This window comes from Oncorhynchus nerka, linkage group LG2 (assembly GCF_034236695.1).
Source record: "Oncorhynchus nerka isolate Pitt River linkage group LG2, Oner_Uvic_2.0, whole genome shotgun sequence".
Lineage (NCBI taxonomy): Eukaryota > Metazoa > Chordata > Actinopteri > Salmoniformes > Salmonidae > Oncorhynchus > Oncorhynchus nerka.
The window spans coordinates 43,762,239-43,785,673 of record NC_088397.1 but is presented as its reverse complement, the minus strand read 5'-3'; the positions used below and the strand labels follow the sequence as shown (position 1 = coordinate 43,785,673).

The 23,435-nt window shown below is 42.6% G+C and overlaps 1 protein-coding gene and 1 long non-coding RNA gene across 6 annotated transcripts in view; one reads left to right on the top strand and one right to left on the bottom strand.

Moving 5' to 3' along the window:
* Nucleotides 1–23,435, top strand: part of LOC115135659 (protein kinase C and casein kinase substrate in neurons protein 1-like) — a 58,666-nt gene that overhangs the window by 23,811 nt on the left and 11,420 nt on the right. For 4 of the 5 annotated variants that reach the window (XM_029670572.2, XM_065026547.1, XM_029670580.2 and 1 more), the window contains exons 2-3: nt 11,232–11,350; nt 16,614–16,770. In XM_029670572.2, coding sequence (XP_029526432.1) covers nt 11,291–11,350; nt 16,614–16,770 — 217 coding nt within the window. In that variant the 5' untranslated portion in view covers nt 11,232–11,290. Of the gene's footprint in view, nt 1–6,574; nt 6,783–11,231; nt 11,351–16,613; nt 16,771–23,435 lie in introns of those variants that run through there. The other variant, XM_029670564.2, reaches the window with a different exon arrangement.
* Nucleotides 12,423–15,209, bottom strand: LOC115135681 (uncharacterized). The gene is made up of 3 exons (XR_003864517.2): nt 13,644–15,209; nt 12,992–13,086; nt 12,423–12,834 (listed from the first exon to the last, which is right to left on the bottom strand). It is a non-coding gene; the product is annotated as an uncharacterized LOC115135681 (long non-coding RNA).

Here is a 23,435-nt window from a genome sequence, read left to right as displayed (position 1 = left end):
GTGATGTTGGACGGGCGGGCAGGTGCAGGCAGCGATCGGTTGAAGAGCATGCATTTAGTTTTACTTGTATTTAAGAGCAATTGGAGGCCACGGAAGGAGAGTTGTATGGCATTGAAACTCGTCTGGAGGGTTGTTAACATAGTGTCCAAAGAAGGGCCAGAAGTATACAGAATGGTGTTGTCTCTGATCCAAATCAAATCAAATCAAATCAAATTTATTTATATAGCCCTTCGTACATCAGCTGATATCTCAAAGTGCTGTACAGAAACCCAGCCTAAAACCCCAAACAGCAAACAATGCAGGTATAAAATCTACCTCTACGCAGACTCACCAGCAGCAAGAGTGACATCAATGATGTATACAGAGAAGAGAGTCGGTCCAGGAATTGAACCCTGTGGCACCCCCATAGAGTCTGCCAGAGGCCCGGACAACAGGCCCTCCGATTTGACACACTGAACTCTATCAGAGAAGTAGTTGGTGAACCAGGCGAGGCCATCATTTGAGAAACAAGGCTATCGAGTCTGCCGATGAGGATGTGGTGATTGACAGAGTCGAAAAGCTTGGCCAGGTCAATGTATATGGCTGCACGGTATTGTTTCTTATCGATGGTGGTTAAGATATCGTTTAGGACCTTGAGCATGGCTGAGGTGCACCCATGACCAGCTCTGAAACCAGATTGCATAGCGGAGAAGGTATGGTGGGATTCGAAATGGTTGGTAATCTGTTTGTTGACTTGGCTTTCGAAGACCTTAGAAAGGCAGGGTAGGATAGATATAGGTCTGTAGCAGTTTGGGTCAAGAGTGTTCCCCCCCCTTTGAAGAGGGGGATGACCGCAGCTGCTTTCCAATCTTTGTCTCTTTTAGACTAGTTGAGTATCTGGAGCGTCAGCATTGGTGGGTTCGATTACAGTCTCGAAATGGCCAGAAACAAAGACCTTTCTTCTGAAACTCGTTAATCCATTATTGTTCTGAGAAATGAAGGCTTTTCCATGCGAGAAATTGCCAAGAAACTGAAGATCTCGTACAACAGAAAAGCGCAAACTGTCTCTAACCAGAATAGAAAGAGGAGTGGGAGGCCCCGGTGCACAACTGAGCAAGAGGACAAGTACATTAGAGTGTCAAGTTTGAGACACAGACGCCTCACAAGTCCTCAACTGGAAGCTTCATTAAATAGTACCCACAAAACACCTGTCTCAACCTGCAAAACACCAGACTCTGGGATGCTGGCCTTCAAGGCAGAGTTCCTCTGTCCAGTGTCTGTGTTCTTTTGCCCATCTTAATCTTTTATTTTTATTGGCCACTCTGAGATATGGCTTTTTCTTTGCAACTCTGCCTAGAAGGCCAGCATCCCAGAGTCACCGGATAATGTATACTCTACTAATGACCATAGAAAAAAGAGTAACAGAAGGCGAAATTAGCACAACGAAGAATTTGTGTTTAGTGCATGGGGGCCGCCATCTTCATGCACCTCAATTGGACATTGATGGTGTGGCCAGAGAGAGCTAGGCCATTTCAGCTCTGTTCAGCTGGGGAGTGAAGTGGGGTGTGCAGAGCATCAGCATAGTCTCCCAGGGAGGGACGGGTCAGGGTATCCTGTCATTGTTGGTAGAGACCCGAGCGTGCCAGGGCATTTTAATGGCCGTGTTTTGTTGTAGGAAGGTGTGGTCCGGTTAGTTAGTGTCTGATCGGTTTCTGAGGGCAGGCTGGACTTGATATTAAGTTTCAGAGAGAGAGGGAGGCGGTGTATGTCACAAGGAGGTGTCAGAGGTAAATATGAGGATTATACACTGGGTATACAAAACATTAAGAACACCTGTGCCTTTCCATGTCATAGACGGACCAGGTGAATCCAGGTGAAAGCTATGATCCCTTATTGATATGACTTGTTCAATCCACTTCATTCAGCGTAGATGAAGGGGAGGAGACAGGCTAAATAATGATTTTTAAGCCTTGAAACAATTGAGACATAGATTGTGTGTGTGTGCCATTCAGAGGGTGTTAGGAAGGTGTTCCTAATGTTTGGTACACTCAGTGTAGATGAAGTGTTTAGGTTTAAAGAGGGAGTGAAATATGCTGGGTATTGTCTTCACACACTGCATCGGGAGTTTTGTTGTCTCCTTGGATGTCTCTCTGCTACAGTATTCAGAGTGGAAGACATTGCATAGAAAAGTGAGTGGAACAATGGAACTAAAGCTGGTAAAGACTAACCCATACACTCAGCTGGCTCATAGTGATGGACTTTACCATTCTATCTGAGTTTATACTCTAGTATCATGGGTAGGGCCATCTGCGAGCAAATCTGCCGGTTTAGAATATCCTCAGAACCCCAGAAATGATTTGAATAGATAGCATCCCTCCTGATTCAGTCTGGCAGTGTGTGTAGCCTATGGGTAATGATTCAGTCTGGCAGTGTGTGTAGCCTATGGGTAATGATTCAGTCTGTCAGTGTGTTTGTACTGTATGGTAAATTATATGGGATGAGTTGGAATTGAAGGGCCCTGGCTGAGGCCTCCAGGTACATAGGGTTGGTCATCGCTCCTATCTGTTTACACAGTATGGCTGAATAATTGATGATATCTTCTGTCTCTAATGAGCAGGAATCTGATGAGAGCAGCAGGACGCAGCGTCTCCTGCAGGGCCGGTTCCAGGTATAAGTGACATAAGTGGTCGCCTAGGGCCCCAACTTATTATGGAGAGTTAGAATAGTAGAATATACAAGGTGCAAGTTGGGCATCAGCAATTTTTCTCTTGTTATGGCAGTCACTAACAGTCACTGATAAATTAGTCTAGCCAGTTATCTAAACTAGGAGTCATCATGGCCGAATACCAACCGGTCACAAAGGGCATGTGCCAAGGGGCCCTGACCTCCAGGGGGCCCCCATTGATTTTAGTCACTCTCACTCAGATATCATTAACATGGCCTAAGTCATGGCAAAATATGTAGAATTTCAGAAAGTTAGCTTCAAAACTGAAAAAAATAGTCTCTCCACCCCTTGACAAAATAGCACAACATTTGCTGTAAAACTGGAGAAAAAAAGACCTTTGCCCAATGGCAAAATGAGTAGAATTGCATGACATTTGTTATAAAATTGCAACATTTTCTCTCTGTCCCATTGCAAAATGTGTAAAACTACAAAAAATGTACTTTAAAACGGTAACTATTTTTTCACGGATATGCCCAACGTTGCCAAGATCCTACTGTAGTGGGATTTGCGATGCAACAGGGGCAGCAATAGTTGGGGACTAGAGGAAGACACAGAAAGTGTGTGTGTGTGTGTATGCATGCCTTTTCTTTGGCTGAGGGTAATTGAGCCCACAAGACCTACACTTGCACTCCCATTGGGTGCATTAGGTAGGCCTATTTGAAATCGCTTCCTTGCCTCCTCTGTCAGACTGAAAACATCTTGTGGTTGTTAGTGTAATAATATTCCACTGACACTGTTTTAGAAGCTGTCAGCAACCTTTCACACATATGCTTTGGTCTTTGAGTACTGTATCCTGTTACAGATTTGGACAAAGTCATCAGGTACTGACAAAGCTATTTTTTGATGTTGTTTACAAAGTGACATAAGTGAATGACGGCATGTGTCTCTCTCATTTCTTACCCTGAGGAGAAATGTTTTATATTATGATGCCTTTTTGTTTTTCCATTACCTTGGAATGTATTACTGTTAATGGTATGTTATAAGTTGTTATAACGCGATATGAACTGGCTAATGCAGTCGCCATATGAACTAGTCCAATGTGTCAGGAATGGACGAAAGCCTTTTCTACAGATGACGGTTTACAGCCATTCAGAGTAGCTCTTCAGGAGGTGGAATACAGCGCACTAACCACTGGCCTGAAGAATATGAGTCGTGTTGATCCTGCTTGTTGTTTGGAAAATAGCTTTTTGAACAGAATAAGATTACATTTGGACTTTAAAAGCCCCAAGATACCTTTTATTGATATCAATTTGCAGTTATCAGTATTGGGAAGTGTTGTTTCCTGAATATTTCCTCTACCTGTCCTCTGGTGTCTCAGTGCTGCAGTCAGAGAGATGTTAAGGCAGCATATTAAGTGTTTATGATGAATAGCTGCTGTGCTGCTGTGGGTTCTGAGGTGCAGAGGACCTGTCCTGCAGTGGGATTTCACTGTGGCTGGCTGGGAACTGTTGCTATGGACCCCTGATATTCCCACACTGCCCTCGTTCTCCCCCATCTTCCCCCTCTCTCCTCTATCCTCCGATGTCCTTACCCTCTTCCTCCATCCCCCTTTCTTCACACTCCTTCTCCTGTCCTGCCCTGCCTTGCTCAGCATCACTCTGTCTGGCGCTCTACCCAGTGATGTTCAAGCATCAGGCCAGGGTGAGTCTCACGATCCCCTCTCCTCTTCTACTCTCTGGCCACTGGGTCTACACAGCAAAGCATAACTGGTCACATTCACAGGAATGACATATTACACAGGCCTATCAGCTGTTATAACAGCATCGTCATGGTACCCTTTCTTTCTTTCTGGAATGTCCTGATAGCTTTTCCTGGCTGCTGATTATCACTCATTTATTGCTGTCTTATCACAGCACCGAGTTGCTTTCTTGGGCTCATGAATATTCAAATCAGGGTTTTATTATTGGCTTTCTGTCTGCATGGCATATTGCAGCTCTCTTTTATTTAAGTGGCGTCAACCTTTTGTGTAGTATCAATTCCCTCTATTACCTGTCGGATAAGGCCACACCTGTACTCTCTCTCTCTTTCTCTTTCATCACCTCTCCTACTTTACCTCCTTCCTCTCCTCCTTCTACTCCAGGACTTTCCAGTGCAGTGGTTTTATAGTGCCCTCACTCCTTCATCTATCTGTATGTCTGCTTCTCTGTTCACTCCTCACTGCGTCTCACTCTCTCCCCTAACCATGATGTCACCCTACATCTCCACTATGCATCTGAGGCTCTCTTCTTCGCACTATATTTCTCTACCTCCATTTTCCCTGTCTCTCCCACCTCCTTAACCCTAACTGTCTCAGGTCCTACCAATCACTGCGACCCTGTGCCCTCATGATGCCATGGTTAGTATATCCCGGCCATAAACACCCCCCCCTCTCTTCTCCTCATCCCTCCTTCTGCCTCCCTCTCCCCCTCTGTCTCTTTACCCTCCCTCTCTGTCTGAACCATTCAAGCAAAACACCAGAGGATTATCCCCCAATTATTGAGAAACTCACACTCACACGCTCTCACACACACACACACACACACACACACACACACACACACACACACACACACACATTCATACAACCATACCCTGAAACACTGACACACTTCCACTCAACACATTGCCTGGCCAGAAGTGTCTGTGCTCTTGGATAAGACAGTGTCTACGTCGGTTGCCTGTTTGTGGTGTGATAATGCTTGCTCAGCTCTCTGAGAAAATGGGGCTCTGAGCTGAACAAAAACAAAGGGGGCGAGAGGAGAGAGAGAAGTGGCGCCCACGTGCCTCAGAGCTGTATCTGTAGCTAGCCGTCACATCTCGCCTTACTGATGGGAATGGGGGTAAGGCTTTTGTTGCTATGACGGAGTGGAGGGAGGGAGGGAGGCTGCCTGCATTCTCCATAATTTTGGGTGCATTCATTTGTCTTGGCTACAGCCTAGAGTGGTTTCTCACTCTGGTTAATGCAGTCGGTTGATGGGCTGGTGTGTTTGAGGTTGAAATGTCTGTGTGTGTATATTTGGTTGTGTGTGTGGAGATGGAGAGATGGAGGTGCATGGTGTGCTTAGTTTACGAGTATTAATGAAATGGGTTGTGATCTTCTTCGTGGTGTTGCAGGGGGATGTAGAGGAGGAGACGAGAACTTCGTGTGCCTTTCGATGGTGAATTTGACGAATCAGAATGAATGGGTTTTTACTGCTTTTCTTTTTGTGCGTAACAGTATAGGTGGACTACGTGTTATTTTGTACAAAAGACTAGTAGGCCCTAATGTACTTCAGTTTTAGTTGATTTCAAATGTTGATTTCTGTACATATTACAATGGTTTATGACAGACAGAATTTAGAAATGTGCTGTCTGTTGAAAAGCTCTCTCTCCTTAATCTTATTAAGTGCGTTCAGGTGTGTTGGCCGTGCACACTAATTGGCCACACTGGATATGTGTGTGTGTGTGTGTGTGTCCTACCATCTAGCCTTGTTCCTAGAGAAGGCTGTCCTACATTAGAACAAAATCCTCCTCTTGTGGTTTGATGGATTAAACAACTGTAGTGCACATCCAACTCGCACACTTTCCCATGCAGTCAAAGCCCCTTTTTCAGCCAAAGCCGTTCTGCTCATGTTTTCTCTGGGGAGAAACAGAATTTGAGTATTTATCACTCTTTCTCTCGCTCATTTTCCTTCTCCAATTACCAAAAATATTCTTCCACCCATTGGTTTAGGACTGCTGGGTGACCCAAATACACATGTAGTGAATCCTCCTCCCCCTGACCCCCACACTAAAGTGGGAGCCCTCTTATTGTTTTCAACATGTCTCTCTCTCACAGCGTTGCTGAGCCTCAGTCCTCAGGAATGGAATAGTTTTTATATATACAGGGCTGAAGATGTGTTATTGCCCACTGCAGGGCAATAGAGAGACAATGCTGTGGCTTCTTTACTGTATGCCTGACTGTCTCTCATGGACACTCCCCTAGCCAGGATTGGTGTTAGCGCTGTGAGGCTCTTGGATAGGAGGGGATCTGCCTGAGAAAGAGAACGGTCTAATCCAATGTATCAGAAATCAACAAAGATCCATTGACAGAAAGGAAGGCTTGTGAGGTCTGATGGAGGTATGTATCACGGCTAAGACCCAGATGCAGACACAGGAGGTGGATAGTACGAGTCTCAGAGTTTATTACAGTACAAGGGGCAGGCAAAAGGTAGGTCAAGGCAGGCAAGGAGTACAAATCCAAATCCGAGTCAGGCAGGTACAGGACGGCAGGCAGGATCAGGACAGGCAGGATCAGGACAGGCAGGATCAGGGTCAGGACAGGCAGAAAGGTCAGAACTGGGAAGACTAGGAAAACCGAAAACCCGAGCACAGGTAACGCGGAAACACGCTGGTACGACTTGACGGGACAAGACACACTGGCAACAGACAAACAGAAAACGCAGGTATAAATACACATGAGGTAATGGGAGACACCTGGTGGGGGTTGGAGACAATCACAAGACCGGTGAAACAGATCAGGGTGTGACAGCATGAAACTATTAAGTGTTGGAAGCCATACAGAGCTACAGATCTTTGTTCCAATCCACAGTGACTCGGTTGTGAAAGAAACATCCTGTTGCTCTTGGAGTACAATCTGTAAGTTGTAGGCTCTACTGCCATAAACATTACAGAATATGAGATTTGCCTTGATTAAGGACTTGAACCAACCAGCAACCCTGTGGCCTCTAGACCTCAACAGCAATGTCTCTCATTAGTGGAAAGCATTTTCCCTACTAGCATGTTAGCCTTTCTACTAAGCACTATGTTAATAGTAGAGGCACTGCTGTTCAATAATAACTTATTTTGTTCTGAAGCTAATTATTCCTGAGGTGTTTTTATTAAGGTTTTGAGAAACAGGAACAGTATCTAGCTGGCTCTAGAACCAGCAACCTTTTGGTTACTGGCCCAACACTCTTAACCGCTAGGCTACCTGCCTGGCAGACAGACTGAGAGTGTTGCGAATCAGACATGCAGACAGACAGACCGTGACCCCTAAAACTCTCTTGACGCGGCTTGTGGACAGATAGGCAGGCAGGCAGGCAGGCAGACAGACAGACAGACGGATAGACACAGACAGACAGGCAGGCAGACAGACAGAGAGGGATACAGACAGACATACAGTAACAGACTCCTTAATCTGATAAAAATTGAGTGGACAGCATGCAATTATGTTATTAATTACCCAGTTAGCACATAATGTTCTGAGAACGATAGGTTTTTTATAGCTTGGTGGGAGCGTGGTTGTCCTATGGTTATTTTGCGTACAACCTTCCCACAACTGTCTGGGAATGGTGCAGGACAGTTACTTAGATATTCAGCAATTTATTTAGAAATCCAGGTATTTCCAAAGGGTTCACATACTTTTTCTTGCCACTGTACATTCCGTTCTCAGCATCAATAAAACTCTCTCTCCTTAATCTTATTAAGTGCGTTCAGGTGTGTTGGCCGTGCACACTAATTGGCCACACTGGATCTAAATGAGTGATTGATTCCTTTTGAAATGGGGTCTGAATAGAATCAAATGAACAACTTTGTATGCATAAAATAAACATGGCAAGCAAGCTCCATCCTGGTGACACAGTGTACTAATTCCATGGATAGAGAACAAAAGATCATAGGTACTGCCACAATAAAAAAATAAATGTGTTGGCATGAGGTGGCATGGTTAATGCCTAAGCAAATGAATTCCCATGTGTACTATCTGTGCTTGGTGTTCAAAACAGCCCAAACTAAGCCAGCAGTGTTATTAAAAGTCTTATTGAAACATTCAAATCAAATCAAATTGTATTAGTCACATGTGCCGAATACACCAGGTAGACCTTACAGTGAAATGCTTACTTACGAGCCCCTAACCAACAATGCAGTATAAAAAAATATATAGATTAGAATAAGAAATAAAAGTAAGAAGTATTTAAAGAGCAGCAGTAAAATAACAATAGCGAGACTATATACAGGGGGGTACCGTTACAGAGTTAATGTGCGGGGGCACCGGTTAGAAGAGGTAATATGTACATGTAGGTAGAGTTATTAAAGTGTCAATGCATAGATGATCACAACAGAGAGTAGCAGCGGTGTAAAAGTGTGTGTGTGGGGGGGGGTTTGGTTAAGTGTTCAGAAGTCTTATGGCTTGGGGGTAGAAGCTGTTTAGAAGCCTCTTGGACCTAGACGTGGCGCTCCAGTACCGCTTGCTGTGCGGTAGCAGAGAGAACAGTCTATGACTGGGGTGGCTGGAGTCCTTGACAATTTTTAGGGCCTTCCTCTGTCACCGCCTGGCATAGAGGTCCTGGATGGCAGAAATCTTGGCCCCGGTGATGTACTGGGCCGTACGCACTACCCTCTGTAGTGCCTTGCGGTCGGTGGCCGAGCAGTTGCCATACCAGGCGGTGATGCTCTCAATATTGTAGATGTAGATGTCTCCTGAGGGGGAATAGGTTTTGTTGTGCTCTTTTCACGACTGTCTTCAATGGCCTCGATGCACTTATTGATGAAGCCAATGACTGATGTGATGTGCTCCTCAATGCCTTCGGAGGAATCTCGGAACATATTCCAGTCTGTGCTAGCAAAACAGTCCTTTAGCTTAGCATCTGTTTCACCTGTCCACTTTTTAATTGATCGAGTCACTGGTGCTTCCTGCTTTAATTTTTGCTTGTATGCAGGAATCAGGAGGATAGAATTATGGTCAGATTTGTATGCATCTCTGTGTGTGGAGTATAGGTGGTCCAGAGTTCTTTTTCCTCTGGTTGCATATTTAACATGCTGATAGAAATTTGGTAAAACGGATTTAAGTTTCCCTGCGTTAAAGTCCTCAGCTACTAAGACCACTGCATTTGGGTGAGCGTTTTCTTGTTTGCTTATGGCGGAATACAGCTCATTCAAAGCTATCTCAGTACCAGCCTCTTACTGTGGTGGTATGTAAACAGCTACTAAAAATACAGATGAAAACTCTCTAGGTAGATAGTGTGGTCTTTAGCTTATCATGAGATACTCTACCTCAGGCGAGCAATAGTGTGAGATTTCCTTAGATATCATGCACCAGCTGTTATTTACAAAAATACATAGTCTGTCGCCCTTGTCTTACCAGACGCCGCTGACCTCTCCTGCCGGTGAAGCTTGTAACCAGCTAACTGTATGTTAATAGTGTTGTCGTTCATCCACGACTCTGTGAAGCATATGATATTACAGTTTTGAATGTCCCGTTGGTAGTTTAATCTTCCGCGTAGGTCATCTATTTTATTCTCAGAACATTGCAAGTTTGATAGCAGAATGGAAAGAAGTGGGGGTTTATTCGATCGCCTACAAATTCTCAGAAGGCAGCCCGCCCTCCCGCCCCTTTTTCTCTGCCTCTTCTTCACGCAAATTCCGGGGTTCTGGGCCTGTTCCCGAGAAAGCAGTATATCGTTCGCGTCGGTCTCGTCAGACTCATTAAAGGAAAAAAATGATTCTGCCAGTCCGTAGTGAGTAATCACAGTTCTTATGTCCAGAAGTTATTTTCAGTCATAAGAGACGGAAGCGGCAACATTATGTACAAAATAATTAAAACAAATGACTTACAAACAATGCAAATAAACGAACAAAAAAACACAATCGGTTGGGGGCACGTAAAACGTCTGCCTTCTTCTCCGGCGCCAAGTTTCAAGGAAGTTATTCAAAAACCTCCAAATGACCTTTAAATTATGCTTAAAACAACACTTAACCTCTTGAAACTCTGGGGGCAGTATTTCATTTTTGGATGAAAAACGTTCCCGTTTTAAACAAGAATGTTATCTGAACCATATTTAATACTTTCAAATAACCTATAATTTCCTTTCTCAGAATGTTAATTAAACTTCACAGGAAAACTTTCAAGGAACCTCAGTAAAATGTTCTCAGAACCTCCCTGCAACCTAAACATTTTTGTTCCCAGAACAGGCAACATTTTCACTTCCGTTTTCAGAACATTTAAAAAACATTCAGTTCCACCTGTCAGGAAACGTATGGCTTCATTCCCTGAAACAATGGGAAACCAAAAACATACGTTCCAACTTCCAAGAAACCAAATGTGCTAGCTGGGTACAGTTGACTCCTCCATAATGCAAGGGGCCACATCAGGGATTCCTTTATTAACAGACAAACGGTGCTTTATTAACAGATAAATCAACCTTGTCTTGGCACAATGTCTGTGTACATTCTCAGGATGAGCAACTTGATCACTTTCTTAATACTACCTCCTGTATTTGAAACTGGTAGCTTGCCTACTGTATATCTGCATTTGAAGGGACTGAGCGAGGACAGTGACTGAATAAAACTGTTGTTTTCTGTTGCTCTTCTGTCATTAGTTCTTTCACATCTTCTACATCTGAATAACATGTCATGATATTATGAAAGAAAGGGAACATTATATTCACAACGACCACTTAAATAGTTGGTTTTCAATTCTCACACGCAATCTCTGAAATGGCCTCTTTGCATATTTTTTTGTAGTTTGGATAAAAGCAACTGATCACCATTGTATTGCTATTATTGACGATCCTCTCTCTCCTCTCCTCAGTGCATGACGACCGTGACTCTGCTGCAGACTCCCACAACCTCCTCAAGCCCTCTAGGATCATGTCGGGCATCTACGATGAGTCGGCCAGCCAGGAGGATGGCACAGACAGCTTCTGGGAGGTGAGAACAGACCACAACTGTTTGCCTACAGAGATACATTCATATAAAGTCAAACAGGCATCCCTTTAAGTGGAACTGGGATTTGGACCAGTAACCAAGGTGTCCACGCTCTGCATCACCCTCCTATGGCTTTGCGGCAGAGCTGGCAGCGTGACAGGCCGCTGACTAGGGCTGAGGTTGTAGAGGGATTGTGTGTGTGTGTATGATACAGTATCCCACTCTGGGGACTACTGCTGCTGTAGATTACACGTTTGACAGGTGACCGGAACGTCAGTATGACGTCTTTATATGACGTCTTATTCTGGTAGCAAACTAGTTGAAAAAAGGAAGTATTTTTACTGACCAGAATTACATATTTTTTTGACCCGCAATACAACCAGTTGGTCATAATTGTAATCTCTAGCTGACTAGCTGGTCATAAATCATAAATGTGGATATTGAAAAGATTGTTCATTACATTTATATTTGTTTCCATAGGCACCAATAAAGTTTAAATCTACAACATATTCTTACTTTTAAAATCGATCAAGCAATGGCAAAAACAAATCTACAACATTTTTATTTTTTATTTTTACATCTGCATAAAGTAAAGGACAGATCAAAATTTACTGGCGGGGAGGGGCTGGTCCAACTCAAGGTGTCATAAAAACAAAATGCCCCCCCCCCCCCAAGTTAAAAAATATTTTCACATGATTGTAACACCCTCCCCCTTCATAGAATTAATCCAAAATAATGTTTACGACCACAAATAACAATAACTGTAGCGACCCTGTGTTTATAAGCGTGGATATTGACTTCGCCACTTCAGCATGCTTTTGTGGCACAGTCGATTCTATGTAAGGCTACAGGCCAGAAGGTTGAGGGTTCACCACAGACCACCACAGACAAGCTCACTCTTCCTGCCTGTTTCGTTACACTATGATCAGAGCCGGATGCAGACAATGATCAGCTAGGGGTGAAATCGGATTGTCAACATTTTGATGCCACCTTTTCCAAATGTCATTAAATGTTTTGGTGTTTTGTGACAGATGTCGCTTTCCATTCATCAATTGGCCGCTGCACAATTTGAATTGATTGGTTGATTTTATTTGTCAGTTAAAAAATACATACAGTGGGGCAAAAAAGTATTTAGTCAGCCACCAATTGTGCAAGTTCTCCCACTTAAAAAGATGAGAGAGGCCTGTAATTTTCATCATAGGGACACTTCAACTATGACAGACAAAATTAGGAAATAAAATCCAGAAAATCACATTGTAGGATTTTTAATGAATTTATTGGCAAATTATGGTGGAAAATAAGTATTTGGTCAATAACAAAAGTTTATCTCAATACTTTGTTATATACCCTTTGTTGGCAAGGACAGAGGTCATACACATACTTTGCATTCTCCTCCACCATGGCGATCAGGGGCATATTTTAGGACTTTCCAGAGGGCCTGCAACACATCAACCTCCTGAGTTTTCTGGCTTTTCATGACACTTTCTCTAAGCATAAAAAAATATATAAAAAATAAACGATTGGCATAATGTGGGTATGCAGGACACAACAGAACAGTAATGCACAGTAAAATATTCTTAAGAGAATCTACCAAAAAAATGTTATTGTCTATGTCAAATGTCTTAACAGCTCACATTTACTTACCAACTACAATGGAACACACATGAGTGGTAGCGAAGGCATGTTCGCTCCTCTGTCCCTTCATATTGAAGTGGGTCATTAATTCATTGGTCATCACTCTGAAACATTTTATAAAAGAGAATATCAACATTAGACAGGAGTTGGATAATGACAGTATTTTACTCATCTCTAAATGGTAAAGTTATGCTTGATAAAATAACTTTTTATTAACACTTCGTCCCATAATCCTGCGGACATTGTCTCAGACAAGAGGTTCCCCCAATTGAGAACAGCTTGGCAGTCTTAAGAAAAGAAAGGTAAATGCAAAAAATGGAAGTATGCGTGAAGAGACAATCCAATACTATATATTTCAAAAGCTGTGTTTGTCATATCACTCCTGCCACAAACATAGTTAGAAATGGGTGTTATTGGCAAAGCTATTCCTCTTATCTGCATTCTGCACACTTGTTTGCGTATTGCTTTATTAATTTCATATGTATATACTGTATTCTATTATACAGTGTCTTAGTCAAATGCCACTCCGACATCGCTCATCCTAATATTTATATATTTCTTAATTCCATTATTTTACTTTTAGATGTGTGTGTATTGTTGTGTATTGCTAGATAGTACTGTACTGTCGGAGCTAGGAACATAAGCATTTCGCTACACCCACCATAACATTCTTCTTGCGCTTCATCAGCTGAATAGCATGTACCTCTTGGGGAATCCAGTCTCAGTGAGACCTGATGCAAAGGAAGGGGTGGTTCTGCTCACTCCTTTCCATGGGATGTGGCAGAATAGGTCACTGCTAACTGAGTGGGTGGCCAAGCACTGCTGTAAAGTCCATGGGAGAATCTCAATGTCATACTCTTTGCGTCCTCTCCCCTCACTTCCTTCTCAAAACCCATTGGATGAGAAGGACAGAGGAGCGAGGTGAATGCAATTGAGATTCTCCCCTCGCATCAGGTCATTGACATGTTTCAGGAGCTATAAAAACTGAGACTAATCATAATTAACCATTACCTAAGGTCTTCACTAAGTTAGACTTAGAATAGCAAGTACATTGACTATGTTGCCCCTCAGCAATCTTGCAGTCAGACAGACAGACGCAGAGAGATAGACAGCAAAACATTGACTGTTTACATTTCTCAGTCAGCAGACTGGATAACTAATGTACTCCTTCCCTTTGTTCCCTCCTCCATCCTTCCTTCCAAGCTGGAAGATTCCTGTTTTTTTTTAAGTAATCAGGAAATGAAATAGGCAGTTGACAGGTGTATTGTTAGAATTAGTGTTGAAGGGGAGCAGGGATAGGCAAAATGTATTGTATTGTCAAATACAAAATTCACAAAAATACCTGATGAATGAAGAAAAACTTCACATCCACATTGGGGGTACACGTTTCAAGAATTAGGCCAGCTTATGTCTCACACACAATCAATGTTTCCTATATGTGTATTCATTAACCATCTCTCTCCCACACACACACAGCTAGCATGACTAAATGTTGACATGACAATATTCACACACACACATACACACAATTACTGTCACTAACTAAACATATATAAAAAAAAGCTAGCTAGGTACAACCAATGGCTACAACAGGTACAAATGTAAATGTACATAGACGATTAGCCAGAGAGCTAACGTTAGCTAGCTATAAAATCTGTCAGCAGTTTCCTTGATGTTCTTCTCCCCAACAAACCACTGCTTTACTTACAAAAGTAAAACAAGAATGCAGGAGAACAGGGACCACCATTTAGCAGATTAGAGATCTATTGCTGCATGCAAGGCACAGATTCCAATCCAAATGTTATGCCTACCTCCTTATTTAGCTACTGAAAAGTGCCTACCTCCTTATTTAGCTACTGAAAAGTGCCTACCTCCTTATTTAGCTACTGAAAAGTGCCTACCTCCTTATTTAGCTACTGAAAAGTGCCTACCTCCTTATTTAGCTACTGAAAAGTGCCTACCTCCTTAGCTACTGAAATATGCCTACCTCCTTATTTAGCTACTGAAATGAAAATACAACTACTGCACACATTATGTTAATTGCTTAAAAGCTTTAAGAGAAAATATAATAGGTATATTTTCAAGGTCAAATTCAGGTGCAATAATAATATTAAAAAAAGGGGGGGTTTTGTCAACCCTGGTAAATTGTAATAGGATATTGAAATAAAATGTATAGGTCTGTGTTATTTGTTCAACCCTGAAAAGAAATGTAGTTAGTCATAATTGAACATCAAAATTGCATTCAGTTGAACAGAAGAAAATGTGCAGCACAATAAACCGTGTAATTGGCTAACACAGACAAAATATTACCATTAGAAGCCAACACACACAGTAAGCAACCACATGCCATTAATAAAACAACCATTATTTTATTGTACCACAGTTTTACTGCATTTTAACGGCAGTGCATTTTTGTAAGGGTATCCTGTATTATTGTGCACTTTTATCTTACATACTAGTTGCCTAGAACAAACGTTATGGAAGTGAATGTGCACTTTTATCTTACATACTGGTTGCCTAGAACAAACGTTATGGAAGTGAATGTGCACTTTTATCTTACATACTGGTTGCCTAGAACAAACGTTATGGAAGTGAATGTGCACTTTTATCTTACATACTGGTTGCCTAGAACAAACGTTATGGAAGTGAATGTGCACTTTTATCTTACATACTGGTTGCCTAGAACAAACGTTATGGAAGTGAATGTGCACTTTTATCTTACATACTGGTTGCCTAGAACAAACGTTATGGAAGTGAATGTGCACTTTTATCTTACATACTGGTTGCCTAGAACAAACGTTATGGAAGTGAATGTGCACTTTTATCTTACATACTGGTTGCCTAGAACAAACGTTATGGAAGTGAATGTGCACTTTTATCTTACATACTAGTTGCCTAGAACAAACGTTATGGAAGTGAATGTGCACTTTTATCTTACATACTGGTTGCCTAGAACAAACGTTATGGAAGTGAATGTGCACTTTTATCTTACATACTGGTTGCCTAGAACAAACGTTATGGAAGTGAATGTGCACTTTTATCTTACATACTAGTTGCCTAGAACAAACGTTATGGAAGTGAATGTGCACTTTTATCTTACATACTAGTTGCCTAGAACAAACGTTATGGAAGTGAATGTGCACTTTTCAATTAGGTGGACAGCAACTACAAAAAACCCTACAATGGCCTGTAGTAAAAGCAAAAGCATCAGAGATTCTCTAAATTAGGGACCATCTCTGACAGCTTTAGGACCGCAGAGACTGTAACACAGTTTAGCTTTTAATGAGCTAACAAATTCGATAGAGGTTAAATATATCACTTTTTTAAATATTTTTTTTATTTGTATTTCATCCCCTGCTGAATAAAAAACTAAAATGGCCCTACTCCTGAAAAAGTGAATCAGGCTGGATGAGCTGAAATGGACTCGGCCAGAGTACCATTAGCCAGTGCCCAGAGTAATATGATTCTGCCGGACTCGGGAAGAGCTCTGTCCGCATGAAGCCCTCCGAGTCCGAGTCCATGCCAAATACTATACAGCCAATGTAGATACCGGAAATTACCATAAATTGGCTTTTAAGGTGGAATGTGTTGAATGTAATTGAAATGCCTCTCATTCTGGTGCCTATGAAAGGTGGGGAACTACAAGCGTGCTGTGAAGCGGATTGATGACGGCCACAGGCTCTGCAATGACCTGATGAACTGTATACAAGAGCGTGCCAAAATTGAGAAGGCCTACAGCCAGCAGCTGACCGACTGGTCCAAGAGATGGAGACAGCTGGTGGATAAAGGTACGAGGGGAGGAGGGGAGACACAAACCCAGCAGCTCACAATGCTTTGGAGAGTTACTGCCACATGTTGGTGCCCAGTTAGCAAAAAAAAAAAGATGTCTAAAAGACGTATTTTCCAGACGTTGAAGTTATGTTCATTTTAGGTTCAGAATAAAAGGTCAAAATAAACACATTTTCTGGATGTTGAAAATAATTATTTTCCGGACGTTGAAATTTTCGGTTCTGAATGAAAGTTGAATAAACATAATTTACAGACATTGAAAATACCTATTTTTGGTCATTGGTTCTATGTCTAATTTCAACTGCACATATTGTACATGCTCAATGAAGTAAGAATTATATCCCAATAATAATTTTCTAATCAATTTATTCTCGGAAGGAGGAGCCGACCAAAGATTGCAACATATAATATTTATTATTGCTTCCCTTCTGTCACATGCACTTATGTTAGCTTTTTCAAAAGCTTTCAAACTGGCAGCAATGATGTAGTCCAACCTACTTTGCTTCTTCGTTGGGGTTTTATGGTGGTGCATACCAATATTAGGTGCAGTACCGCCACCTACTGGGCTGGAGTATGTTGGAGACTATGGAGGTATTCTACACTTTGCACTGTAATCTAAAAATGATTTATTTAACCTTTATTTAAGAACACATTCTTATTTTACAATGATGGCCTACCCCGGCCAAACCCTCCCCTAACCCGGATGACGCTGGGCCAATTGTGCGCCACCCTATAGGAATGGAGGAAGAAAATGATTGCTGAGTGAATTACAGTTTGTTCTGGACTAGGGCTTTCATCAGCTGGTGACTGTCAAGCAAATAACTACTGGTCTCATGGTAATTGACCGTTAATTAACATAAATACACTTAGCATCTCCTGGCTTTCACACGGAGCCTTACAAGCCACTGATGCAGACCTTTGGAACATCTACATTTAAAAAAGTATAGTAAATCCATGTAATATCCCCTACACCTTCACAAAAAAATCCATTATTTATTTTAGACGGGTCTAAAAAAGCATGATATGAGGAAAATGTAGTCTATTTCAGAAGGACAGCATACTCTGAGTTGTCCTGCTGTTTGTTCCTTTTCTGGCTATGCCATATGGTTATGGGCTACACTAGTTCATTTAGCAGACAAGATTTGCTTAGAATTCCATGGCATTATTTTATATTCTTTTATGGTATGAAGAATACAATTACACCAAGATGAATAAAATACGAAGGATATTTTCTCCAAACAATTTAAGGGAGTGTGCCCATGCCGCTATTCTGTGTTGAGCGGTTAACAAAGAAACAGGTACTCCTATATTCTTAATTAAGAGTTATTCATGTAACTTCAGGTTTTCTACAAACGTTGGGCTATATGTTTAGATTTTTTAATACATTGTAAGGCTGCATGATGCGACACTAATGATGATTTGAAAAAAGTTGCATGAAAGCTCAGCTTTTTTTGCGCAGGCTGTACACACTTCATCAGTCTCTCATTTACAATTTGACAAGCACTTGATAAGGCCTCAAATTTCCCGGCAGCATCCCCTTTGTGTGGCCATAACCCCCCTCTAAAAGAATCCATGCCTTTTGCGTCCAGTAGCCGTTGTGCCCTTCTCCCTGAGTGTTGCGTGCTCTGAAGCACCTCTCACTCACATGGCTCTCCATCACATGATCGATCGGGTCTTTCTCATAGGCTACAACATCGGGGACACAACTGCGCGAGTACTTATCCAATTCCGAGGTGCATATTGAAGATATTGGAACAACTGTCCACATTTGCTTTTTGTCAGCCAACAAGATGAGTAGACCTAATGAACAGCAAAAGCACTAGCCTATGTCAATCTACTATCCCCCACAAAAGTTGACATATTCTATTCTGTGTGAGAAATAAATATTCCAAACATAGTCTGGGGCAGTTGTGGGATATGATAGATCCCAAATTAATACAACCACTAGCATAAAAAAAAGCATTTTTACGCAATGAGGCTGACACAACAGATGAACGTTTAGCTTAAAATGTTGATAAACTATTAGGCTATTTCTTCACATTATAAGCGCTGCAATGCACACAAGGCAGTATGCTATATTAATTTTCCGTTAGCGGGAAAACACCATTATCAAAAGTTACTGCAAATGCGATTATGCTTTTATTATAAAGGTGCATTTATGTGAAAAAGATCTTCCCCAATCTTGAAACTCATGCACTGCAGTTAGGCTCTACACCCCTTGTAAAGCAGATTAATGTGCTTAATTTTAAGAAGTTATTTGGCCACTTTAGTTGTGATACAAACCTTATCAAAACATCTAGGCCTATGGGCTAGACTACTTGAGGTGTGCGATTATGACTAGAAAAAGTCAACAAAGAAAGGCATTGTTTCTTACCTTATGCTGGGCATCATTCACAAGTGATACATTTAATTCACAAGCTAATATTGTCGCCCATCAGACTATTCTTGATTTAATCTTGTCTTTACATATATTATTTAGTATATGTGTGAAATCTGTTTTGATTTAGAATGCACCATTATCATGCACCGGTCTCGAAACAGGGGCAGCGGAAAAAAATACATGTCATCTATGCACTTAAATAGCGAATGGAGGACACTTTTCCCGTGGTTCATTTTCATGACTGCCAGGTAGGCTATATTCCTGTTGTAAATATAAGCAATGTACTTAATATTAGAAAAGTTTAGAAATAAACATAGTAGGCCTAGCCTTTAGAAAGCTCATGGGATTCTCCTCTTTTTAATAGAGGCCATCACTCTGTTTTCTTGCATAGCCTATAGAAATGTTGCACAAAATGAGCTCATGGGCTCTCATGAAGTGTTTGATTATATTTTCGATTAGATTTGCATTGATGTCAGGGTGATTATAGGGACAATAGAGTGCTGAGTACCAGGCAGTTAGCAAGTTTGGTAGGCTACTAACCATCAGCAGCATCATAGCTTGAAGAAGCCTAATTAGCATGACTAGGTTACATGGAATTTGACTGCCTTCGTGACTTGTGACCGCCAGTTTGGCGGTAATACGGTCACCATAACAGCCCTATTCTGGACAGGTTTTTAGTAAGTTGGAGAGGGTGAAACTTATTCCCAGGGATGTGATCGTTCTTCTGATCGTTTGCCTTTGATGTCGTTAGGTTTGACAGCGAAAGAGGACGTGGTCTGTCGTTTCTGCTGCAGGACAGTTGAGACATGAACCTGTCTTGTTTTTTCCTATCTTATGGAGACGGTGGTTGAGGCCGTTGTGACCTATTCACAATGGGTGATGATGGTTTCTGATCATCTTGAAATTAATTTGTGGTTATTGCTTATTGAAACCAGGGTGAATGGAGTGTAAATGTCTTCCTTTTCCCCTGCTGTTCATTCCTTTTGCCGTTAGTCGAACAATAGGTCTGCCCTACTGCGGGTGGCCTGCTGCGGGTGTGCAAGAGCATGCCCCCATCCACATCGATGGGCCTGTAGTGGAGTGGGTAGAAAGCTACATGTTCCTTGACGTCCACATCACTAAGGACTTAAATGAACATGGTCCACACAGTCCCGAAGAGGGCATGGCAGCGGCTCTTCTCCCTCAGGAGGCTGAACATTTTTGGCCCTCAGATCCTCAAAAATGTCTACAGCTGCACCATCGAGAGCATCTTGAGTGGTTGCAAATCTACCTCAGTACCTCAGACTGCAACACGCTACAGAGGGGGGTGCAGAGAGCCCAGTACATCACTGGGGCCGAGCTCCCTGCCATCCAGGACCTCTATGTCAGGCGGTGTCAGAGGAAGGCCCAACTCCAGCCACCCAAGCAATAGACTGTTCACTCTGCTCCTGTCTGGAAAACAGTAGCAGAGCATCGGCTCTCGGATCAACATGCTGAGAGACAGCTTCTACCCCCAAGCCATAAGACAAAATTATTAATTAAATGGTTACCCGGACTATCTGCAGTGACTATTTGCACACTAACAAGGCTATACACTCAGGGGCCAGTTAAGTAGGTATACCACCCCGTTCACAGTGAGTCAAGGGGCCGTGGCTTGCAATATAAAGCAGGCAGACAGGCATCGAGGCATTTAGTTATGGTTTGATTCAACCTTAGAATGGGCAAAACTAGTTACCTAAGCGACTTTAAGTGGGGTATCATCGTCAGTGCCAGGCCTCCTGGGATTTTCACGCATGACAGTCTCTAGGGTTTACATAGAATGGTGAGACAAACAAAAAATAACCAGTCTGCAGCAGTCCCGTGGTTGAAAACAGCTCGTTGATGAAAGAAGAAGAAGAATGGCAAGAATCGTACACCTTGTACAATCCATTCCGCAAAGAATTCAGGCTGCTCTGCAGGCAAAGGGTGTCCGACCCAGTACTAAATGGGTATACCTAATAACCTGGTCACTGAGTGTATGTAAACACTACTCACTCACACACTACTGCCCGACTTTGCTTTTATATGGCTATTTTGCTTGGAATTCTGACTTTGTTTTCTCAGGATGTTGGTTCAACAATTTCCTACGACCGACAACATTTCTGGATCATGAATCGAAAGCTACACACTTATCTCTCAGCCTCCCTGATCTGGAATAAAACATTCACTCCTTTGTTCCCTGCACAGCAGGCTTACTTGTTGCTGCTGACAAGGATAACTGAAAGCAGCTCCGGTGATGAAGAAGAGGAAGAAAAGGGGGATCTAAAAGCTCAGCAGAAAAGACGTGCTACACGGTCTCCTCTTCCTAGTATCCTGATGGCCTATGTCCAATCCCTGGGAAATAAAAGTTGTGAACTCGCAGAGGGACATTAGGGAATGCTGTGTTTTTTTTTTTTTATAGACGATACACTTGACTCTGCTAATCAACCAGACTCCGTTTCCATTTTCCGTATGGATCAAATGGCGACTTCAGGTAAGCCTCCCGAGTGGCGCAGCGGCCTAAGGCACTGCATCTCAGTGCTAGAGGCGTCACTACAGACACCCTGGTTCAAATCCAGGCTGTATCACAACCGGCCATGATTAGGAGTCCCATAGAGCGGCGCACAATTGGACCAGTGTCGTCCGGGTTTGGCCGGTGTAGGCCATCATTTTAAATAAGAATTTGTTCTTAACTGACTTGCCTAGTTAAATAAAGGTTAAATTTTTTTTTTTTTTAAATGATTACAAAAAAATAAATAATAATATATATATATATATATAATAAAGTAGTATGTTTCGTCATCAACAATTCCTGGTGTACAGAAGTTGAAGACATGCAGACCCCACCATATGCCAAAGGAATTCACGAGTGCTATTATCACAGCTGTGTACTGTACATACTGCCACAAGCAAACGCAGCACTCAGGAATTTTACAAGATCATTCGTCAGCAAGAATACTCTCACCTGGAAGCAGTCTTTTTTGTTGTTGTGGGTGACTTTAACCAAGCACTGTTAAAAAAAATGTTTGCCAAAATATCAACAACATTTATTCTGCCACAAGAAAATAAATGTGCTGGACCATGTACTGTATATGCAAACATCTGTGACACGTACAAAGCCATCCCCTCCCCCCACTTCGGCCAATCAGATCACGTCTCTCTGTCCCTACTCCCTGGGTACAAGCAGCAACTCAAGAGGGAGCCACCGACACAGAGAATAGTGTGGCGCTGGACAAAGGATGCAGACTCAATGCCGCAGGACTGTTTTGAGAATACTGATTGAAATCTGTTCAAAGATTCCTCCACCCAGGACTCATCCATCAACATTCAGGAATATGCATTGTCAGTCACAGGCTTCATTAGGAAATGTGTTGATGATGTTGTACCCACAATAACAGTCCAGACATACCCCAACCAAAAACCCTGTATGAACGGTGATATCTGTTCCATGCTGAGAGCCCGTGCTGCAGCATTCAATGTCGGCAGAATGAACCTCGATGACTCTGTGGTGCGCAATGTGTACAAGGAAAGCAGGTACGAGCTCCACAAATCCATTAGGGATGCAAAAAGACAATACAGACTCTACTTGTGACGCATGTGGCAAGGACTACAGACTATCACGGACTACAAAGGCAAATCCAGCGTTGTGGTGCCCACCAAAGCCTCCCTCCCAAAACGAGCTTAACACGTTCTATGCTCGTTTCGAGGCAGACAATACCGAGCCATCTTGGAAGGTTGTCTCTTCTCTGGACTATCAAGTGCTTTCGCTCTCTGAGGCTGATGTGAGGAAAACTCTCAAAAGAGTGAATACTCCTCACCAAACCGCCGGCCCAGGTGGCATCTCTGGCTGCGTCCAGTGTGTGCTGACCAGCTTGACGGGCGTCTTCGCTGACATCTTCAACCTGTCCCAGGCTGAAATCCCCACCTGCTTCAAGGAGAACGTCACCCCAGAGCCCAAGAAAAGGTGACATGCCCAAATGATTATCCCCCTGTCACACTCACCCCGGTCAACATGAAGCGCTTTGAGAGGCTGGTCATAGTCCACACACTGGACCCACTCCAATTTGCCTACTGTTCCAACAGATCTATGGAACATGCCATTTCCAACACTATTCACACCGCCGTAAACACATCTGGACAAGATTAACACCTATTTGAGAATGATGTTCATTGACTACCTTTCAGCATTTCCTCCAAGCTCGACACCAAGCTCACAGCCCTGGGTCTGGACACCACCCTCTGCAACTGGAACCTGGACTTCCTGAACGGCAGACCACAGGCTGTGAG